This window comes from Puntigrus tetrazona, chromosome 25 (genome assembly GCF_018831695.1).
Source record: "Puntigrus tetrazona isolate hp1 chromosome 25, ASM1883169v1, whole genome shotgun sequence".
In the NCBI taxonomy this organism is placed as follows: domain Eukaryota; kingdom Metazoa; phylum Chordata; class Actinopteri; order Cypriniformes; family Cyprinidae; genus Puntigrus; species Puntigrus tetrazona.
The window spans coordinates 2,626,449-2,634,441 of NC_056723.1; the positions used below are offsets into that span (position 1 = coordinate 2,626,449).

Here is a 7,993-nt window from a genome sequence, read left to right on the forward strand (position 1 = left end):
GATAGGATTTATTTTGTATTAGAAACGTATTACTCAGATGTTTAGATTTTTTATATTTAGTTTGCGCTTATGTTTCAGTCGTTACGGTAACCGAGTCTTCGCGCCGTTGCCATGGGAGACGCGGCAGCGCTGGTTCACTTCTGTGGTTCGCTTTCCGCACGAGTCAGAAACTCTCCGTTACAATCACGGGAAATCACTATGATTTTACTTTTCAGACGGAAGATTTCACGATTCAGTGAGGTGACGTCTGGTTTCCTACCTGCGCGGGTCTAAAGGTGTGTAAACGTTTAAAGTTCGGTTCGGTTTGGTTACGTTTGGTTAGCAATTAGCCTTTTAGCTGGTTAAATTAAATCTTGTTCGTTAGCCGTTTACGACTCTCGTTTAAAGCGACAGCGTGTAGCATTTCGCTGCGTTTAACTCGATCTCCTGATATGACTGTTCAAAATCAGATACAGAAACATTTAACGCAATAGATAACACCGAGTTCGCGTCGGTGAACTCATCCTAGCGCTAATCTCGCGCCTTCTGTCACTACGTACACAATCGAGTTAATTCGTTAGCCGCGTACTGTCGATATTTCACGGTGAACGTCAGGAGCGTGGAGAGAGAAGCTGGTTAATCTCTTTGTTTAGGCTGTATGGAGTTTTGAATCAGACGGAGATTAGAGATGCCCAGAGCGTCTCATCTCCTTCTGCACTCAGTGAAATTAACCCGTAATCCCCTCTCAGTGACCTGCTGCTCTTCCTGTGTAACACCTTGGATAACACGCGCTGAAGGACTCGCACGAGGCCAGTGTGACAGCCCTCCACAGGTGAGGACACAAACACTGGGCTCACAAATAGATAGATAGATAGATAGATAGATACACGTTCAACGGGACTGCCGTGTTTCAGACTGATAGGACACCCGGAAGATAGACAGACATTCAATAAATAGATAGACAGGCAACGCAATAGACAGCTAGATGCTTAGACAGATAAACTGACAGACATTTAACAGAAAGATAGTCAACAGGATAGATGCATTCAACAGGATAGACATATTTTAGCATTCTATTTTACATTTCTGGGACAGTAGAAATAGCCAGATAGATGGACAGATATTTAAAGGAACACTCTATTTTTGAACATAGGGACGTTTCTTTTGAGTTTTGCTGCTCTGGAATCTGTTAGCGATAGCTTAGCATAGGTCATTGAAGCTGATTGGACCGTTAGCTTAAAAATGACCGAAGAGTTTTGACGTCTTTCCTATTTTTCTGTGGCGTACTAAGGCCGACAGGAAACGGAAAGTTGCTGTTCTCTAGGTTGACATGCCTAGGAAATTAATAATAATAATTATAAAGGAACGCAGCACCTGAAAACGTACATTATCTGACGGCCTCCAGAAGTCACGTTTTAAGTAGGAAAAATATGCCCATTTTTTTGAGCATTATGCTAAAGGTCTAATCAGATTCAGTGATTTATGATAAAAGTGCAGACATTCAGCAGATAAACATTTGATATCATAGATGCCTTGAGATTTTTGTTTCTTCACTCCGTTCAGGAGGAACATCTCGACGCGCTCCGATGAGGATCTCAGCTCTTCAGGAACATTAATACCCCCCCCCAGCGTCTGAATGTTTGCTCATCAGCGCGTCCGGCATGGCTTACGCCAGGATTAAACGGCCAGTGGAGCGACTCCAGGAATTATCCTCGCAGCGCTTGGGTTTGTCGTGGAGTAGCGGAAAGCGAGATGGAATTTCCTCCATGTGATCACGGCGAGATGATCTCGGCGTCAGACGTCTGCTGAAGACTTTATATGGGCGGAGGGCCGCGGTGTTGTTTTCTAGTGTATTCCGGATCGCCGCAGACATGCTCCAGACCAATAACTATTCGCTGGTGCTGCTGATCCAGCTGGCGCTGCTGACCTTTGACCTGTTCGTCAACTCCTTCAGTGAGCTGCTGCGGACCGCGCCGGTCATACAGCTCGTGCTCTTCATGTGAGTGTGCTGCAGTTATAGCAGAGAGTGTGCCGTGTTTTCAGCGCACTATATAGGCATCCAGCGACTGATGAAGCTTGAATGCGGTGCCAATGCACGAATGTCTGTCTCGTTTGCACAGAATCCAGGACATCGGCATCCTGTTTAACGTGATCATCATCCTTCTCATGATGTTCAACACATACGTGTTCCAGGTGGGGCTGGTGTCTCTGCTGCTGGAGCGGTTCCGAGCGCTGCTGATACTGTCTGCTCTCTACCTGACTCTCAGCATCTGCTTTCACTGCTGGGTCATGGTGTGTACACACACACACACACACACACACACACACACACACACACACACACACACACACACACTCACTCACTCACTCACTCACACACACACACACACTCACTCACACACTCACTCACTCACTCACTCACTCACACACACACACTCACACACACACACACACTCACTCCATGTTTAAATCCATTCCGGTGCAGTAATTATAATTGTATTATATTTGGATTAAAAGTAAACTCATTCTGAACACAGAATGATTATAGTACAATATATAATAAACAATAAATCTCCAAATATATTTGCAAAATACTCATGCTGTCCTTCATTCTGCTCCGTTTTTATTTTTTTGTAAAAAACTATTTAAGTATTGTTATTGTATAGCCATTAATATAAGACAATTTTTTGGTACATAAAATAAAATAAAATGGTACAAATTAATAGTTTTTTGCAAATTCTTACAAAAATTACTTACAAAAATTACATTACATATATATTACATTATTGTAACATTATATATATATATATATCCAATTATTTATATTGTATTTTGTTTATTTCTGTTTATTCTGTATAAATATTTTCATATTTTTCTTTTCAGTTCCCATGTTTAAAGCCATTCGTCTGGAATATTGTAGACAACAATTATTGTATAATATACAAGTAAAAAATAAGATCAATGAAAATTCTACATTTGTGCTTACATAGTTGTATTTTTAAAATAATTCAATTTCCCTTTATTCTATTAATTTCCCAGGTTGAAAAATCACAGTTTAAATCCATTCAGCAGAAAATGATTAATGTAACGTTTACATGTTATACTTCAAAGGAGATTAACGTTGCATCCAAAATCCGTATTTCTCGAATTGAAAAGTCCCCCGACTCTAATGCAGAATTTCCCTCACTGTGCTCGTTTCCTGTCAGAACCTGAGGTGGATGGAGTCCAATCGTTTCGTGTGGACGGACGGCCTGCAGGTCCTCTTTGTGTTCCAGAGACTGGGTAAGCCGGCCGTGAGACGTTAGCCAAACCCCTGAATTGGATTTCACTTGAGGGTCACTGTCAATCTCGTCAAGAACCTCTCAATCCCTTACTACATGTTTAGAGATACAGGCCTAACCTTTCTCTCTCGTGACGCTAAAGCTGTCGTAGAGGTGTGATCAAACCAGAGCCACCTTTCAATCGTTTTTTTTTTAGCGGTTTGTTCCCGTAGACCATTGACGGTTTTGTGTCTCCCCCAGCTGCCGTGTTGTATTACTACTTCTACAAACGCACGACCGAGTATCTGGGAGACCCCAGACTCTACGAAGATTCCCCGTGGCTCCGCGACGCGTTCGCTCGAGCGCGGCAGTGAAACGAAACGCCCGGAAAACCAGCCCCGAAGCGGCGCTAACGTCGTGCAGTACGACACGCAGCTAAAGCAGGAAACTTAACGGACTCCATTTAAAGCGAACTTGTGAACCGCGGAGCACGTCGGCGACCGGAGAGATGTCCTTCGATGCTTTTAACGCGACGGGAAATAAAGCACGCGACGTCTCTAAACACATCTTAGTGCAACAGCTCACCAGGTGTAAAGCTACAGTTAGCGTAAATAGCTTCTAGGGTAGCGTAGCACGTTAAAAAACGTCTTTTTGTATGGTTTCGGATCAGCGCTTGAGCAGAGGTTGATCGTACGGTTTCTGAGAGATTTCGTTCACTTCGGTTTGCCTTCGAAACGACAAATGGAATTTGGTCTCAAGGAATCTTTTTGTATATCGTGCCCGTTTTTTTTTAACATTTTGTTTGTAATGTTTTCTTAAACGTCCTCCAAGCGAAACACGTCCGGTGTATTTCGAGTCGACGGAGCATCAACAAAGTGCCTCACTGTTCACCCAACAAGACACGACGTGAGCAACACTTGTTATGCAGCAGCCCAGCATTCATGTTGTACTAATAAACGTTTTACATCGGCCTGATCCGCATCTCTGATGCTTCATCTTTTATTGCAAACGTAAGTGTCCTTGAAGGAATGGTCGCAGCCAAAAATGAAAATGCACCGAGTTTGTATCTTCATCAGAACAGATGGGAAGAAATTTGCTTGAAAACCACTGATGAAGAAGCTAAGCTGACTTGCAAAGCTAAGAACCGCGTTTGTTTGAAACAAAATCGTTGAGGGCGCTTAAACTCCATCCATGATATCGCTTTCTAAAGTGAGAAGGTCATCTGAATCAAGAGAATGTATGTGCAATCAATACGAGATGGGGTTTATTAATGGAGGAAGAATTATTTTAGACTCTAAAGATGGATTTGTGGTGATGTTTTTATCAGCTCTCATTCTGACGGCACCCATTCACTGCAGAGCATCCGTTGGTGAGCAATTAATGCAATGCTACATTTTTTACAATCTATTTTGATTTTTAAAAAAAATTATTTCTTTTCATGAACTATTCCATGACAGAAGCACACCTGAACTATTTAGTGAACTTTCTTCCACTCGTCCTGGCACGTCTGTAGCGGCTTTACCTCTGAGACGGGCGACGGTCTGCACGCTGACAGACTTTTCTATTCTGATCAGTCAGATTAAGCCTGGATTGGGGTTTTACGCTCCACAAACAGCCTGCGGGACACAAATAGCATGCTATGTTTTCAAATACTCGGCCAACTCGCTTCTCACAAGGATGAAGGAACCTGCTGACTGAACAGGAAGCCGAACAAAACAACAATTAAAGAAACGGTCCACCCAGTTTTTTAAAAATGTGACGGTCCATCCGCGTTGCTTTATCGGATTTGGAGAAATGTAGCATTGTATCGCATGATCACTGATGTATCCTCTGCTGTGAATGGGTGCCGTCAGAATGAGAGTTCAAACTAAAAGTAATCCACACCAGACTTTAACATTTTAACATCAGGTTAAGCTTTGCTTGACATAACGACTGACTTGAATTTGATTGGTATTAATAATAATAATAGTGTTTAAATTATAATTTACTGTTTCAGGTTACACGCGTTAGTATTTTAATGTGAGTGAAATATTTATTTAGCAGATAGTTTTGTGCGGAGAGACGTACAAAGTAAGTCATGTCTAAATATAGATAATTAAATAAGGAAAATGTTTAGGAATGAAAAGGAATCATTTTTGATTTTTGTAACAAAAACTGTTTTTATTTGTGAAATATTAATCCACAGTCCCGTCATGCCAGTGCAAACTCGATCCAAGCTCCCAGTGCTTCTGCAAAGTCTGAAGTCCCGGGAAACAAACAAAAAAAAAAAAGTTCTGATCACCTTGGAATGTTTTCCTGTAGCCTTCACGTCATTTCTACAACCTGGTGAACACAAATACGACAGACGTCATGCGTGTATTGCATGGAAATACTGTAATTTTAAGAATAAATGCACTGTATTGCCAAACGATAATGATAAACCTCCTTCTAATGAACATCCAGGAGTACAAATCTTAATGTTTAAGCATGTAATAATATTCTTTGGCGTTGCATGCTTATTATTTAAAACGATAGGACCTTTTTCTGTTCCATCACGGCAATGCCTCTGTTATAAGGCAAGGTTGATTGAAAGCATGCTGTCACTTTAGATGAAGAGCTTGAGGCAAGAATTCATCACCAAACACCAATAAATTAAACTCACACACTAGAAGGGGGCGTCCCGATACTTTTGGCAATATAGTGTATAAACCGATAAAGCAACAGACCAGTTTTAATATTCCTGAGTGAAACTAAAACCATAAATAACTTAAAATATGTTCATAGAATTTTCAGCTAGCATAGCCATTTTCATAAAAATTTATGCATTTAAAGGGAAAATAAAAACGAATGAAATACAGATGTTTAGAACTAATACTAAAAAAATTACAAAGCGAAAAAGTCTTTAACTAAAATATTAATATTCAAAATATTATTAATAACTAATATTTAGAAGCCTGCTTCCACTGCAGAATAAAAACGCTAAAAAGGTAATTATTTATTATATTAAAATGCCATAAAAAAAAAACTGAAATAAACGCCAACTGAAATGAAATACTAAAAAACATTTTATTTCCAAGCAACATTGATCATTTTCATTATGTTTAGCTATTTAATAAAACAAGCTATTTAACTTAAAATGCTTTTTTGACACTAATAAAAACTAAAAAAAAGCTAACTGCGGCACTTTAATCTCACATATCTGACAGTGCTTTAAAAGTTTATAACTTTCATTTCTGAGCTGTACGATATAAACCTGCATCTAAATCGCGAAATAAAAGCGACCTTTTTAATCACCTAAAAGATAAAGCGTTGTAACGCGGCCGGAGAGCACAAACACACTCACTTTCAGACATAAATGCCGACCCACAGCAAGAGGAACAGGACGCCGAAGCCCATGAAGAGCGACGCCACCAGAGAAATGAGCAGCTCTTTGTACAGATCTCGCGTGTACTTCGTGGACGTCACCTCGTATCTGACCGAGACTCAAGGATGCAAACACACCAACACCTTTTCAGCCTACGGCTTACGAGCACCTTTCCGGTGTTTAGCGAAGGATACACGAAGAACCAGGCGGTGAAGAACATGCCGATGGCCAGCAGCACCACGGTGAGGTGAGGAAACACGGCCGGGTTCACCGGACTGGTGTATCTCGTCATGGCCTCCAACTCCTGCACACAGAAGCGGTCGTTCGCACATTAGTGGACACCACTGAAGAGGAAACGGAACAAACTGGAATAACAGGAGGATGCAAGTATAATAATCACATCAGCCGAACCGACTGAAGCTTTAACGAAACAGCTGATGATATATATAACACACAAATGTGATCCTGGAGCACAAAGTCAGTCAAAAGTAGCACTCTATATATATATATATATATATATATATATATATATATATATAACAATGATAGGTTTTTATTTTAAGCCAAAAATCATGAGGTAAAGGTCTGGATATTTTTTATATTTACCGTAAATGCATTTTTTTATTATTAATATACATGGCTTGGAATTTAATTTGGTCAGCTTTAAAGGCGACTTTCTCCGTTTTGCATCTTGTAGCTCACCAAATATTGTCCAAACGTCAAAGGCAAGCTTGTTTGTTCAGCTTTTACAATGTATAATTCTCGATTTTTAATCGCGGTCACATTAACGAAACCTGACACTTATTAAATAAATGGCTCGACCTAGATATAAACACTTCTCGCTCCATAAAGTTCGCACGAAGCTCATGCACATACATGTTTGTGACTAAAACGGGCATAATATATTTAGTGCGACGTCAAAATCCGTGTCTGTAATGCCATAAAAAGCTTGACTGACTAGCAGCTAAAGCTAACAAGCGCTGCAATTTAACACGACCGGCGATTAAAGAAAAGACTAGGCGCGTTATTTACAGTTGCGGTTCATTTCTGCACTCTGATACGACTAAGAAATATAATAATTTGCTGTAAAAAATAATGCGTAATTTACCATCGTGTGACAGGTAAAGGCAGAATCCGTCCGACCGGAAAAAGAGCAAAAACAGCCACGTAAGTGAAGAGTGACCGGAAGAGGCGTGGCTGACAGAGCAATACAAAATAAAGGTCCTCGCAGAGCTAGATAGTTTTCTACGAGAATTGTATTTTTATATTGTATTTTCTTTACTCGCACACAAGGAAGAATTAAAATGTAGTATCCAGAAAAATATTTATTTAATTTATGCATCGTGCTTACATGCATTTTTATTACGACGTCAGTACACATACGTCAAAAAAAAGTGAGACAAATTACGGA

General features: G+C 40.2%; 2 protein-coding genes across 4 annotated transcripts; one reads left to right on the top strand and one right to left on the bottom strand.

Annotated features, from left to right (window-relative positions):
- The first annotated feature begins 125 nt into the window (after nt 1-125).
- Nucleotides 126-4,117, top strand: tmem138 (transmembrane protein 138). 2 transcript variants are annotated; one of them, XM_043227928.1, is made up of 6 exons: nt 126-275; nt 729-811; nt 1,543-1,978; nt 2,100-2,271; nt 3,186-3,261; nt 3,501-4,117. In XM_043227928.1, the coding sequence occupies exons 3-6, from the start codon at nt 1,851-1,853 to the stop codon at nt 3,611-3,613; spliced, it is 489 nt and encodes a 162-aa protein (XP_043083863.1). In that variant the 5' UTR covers nt 126-275; nt 729-811; nt 1,543-1,850; the 3' UTR covers nt 3,614-4,117. The 2 variants fall into 2 exon arrangements, with proteins under 2 accessions (XP_043083863.1, XP_043083864.1); XM_043227929.1 differs by lacking the exon at nt 729-811 and having other exon boundaries at nt 135-275.
- A 1,254-nt stretch (nt 4,118-5,371) lies between these two features.
- Nucleotides 5,372-7,824, bottom strand: tmem258 (transmembrane protein 258). Of its 2 annotated transcripts, none has more exons than XM_043227927.1 (4): nt 7,691-7,824; nt 6,777-6,886; nt 6,562-6,690; nt 5,372-5,476 (listed from the first exon to the last, which is right to left on the bottom strand). In XM_043227927.1, exons 1-3 carry the CDS (start codon nt 7,691-7,693, stop codon nt 6,564-6,566), a joined length of 240 nt encoding a protein of 79 aa, XP_043083862.1. In that variant the 5' UTR covers nt 7,694-7,824; the 3' UTR covers nt 5,372-5,476; nt 6,562-6,563. The 2 variants fall into 2 exon arrangements, with proteins under 2 accessions (XP_043083862.1, XP_043083861.1); XM_043227926.1 differs by having other exon boundaries at nt 5,372-5,561; nt 7,691-7,823.
- Between the last annotated feature and the right edge of the window lie 169 nt (nt 7,825-7,993).

Coding starts and splice junctions, on each gene's coding strand:
- tmem138 (XM_043227928.1), top strand. CDS start 1,851: ATGCTCCAGACCAATAACTATTCGCTGGTGCTGCTGATCCAGCTGGCG. Junction 2,272..3,185: donor GCTTTCACTGCTGGGTCATG/GTGTGTACACAC, acceptor GTTTCCTGTCAG/AACCTGAGGTGGATGGAGTC. Junction 3,262..3,500: donor CTTTGTGTTCCAGAGACTGG/GTAAGCCGGCCG, acceptor TGTCTCCCCCAG/CTGCCGTGTTGTATTACTAC.
- tmem258 (XM_043227927.1), bottom strand. Junction 6,691..6,776: donor TTCACCGCCTGGTTCTTCGT/GTATCCTTCGCT, acceptor AGTCTCGGTCAG/ATACGAGGTGACGTCCACGA.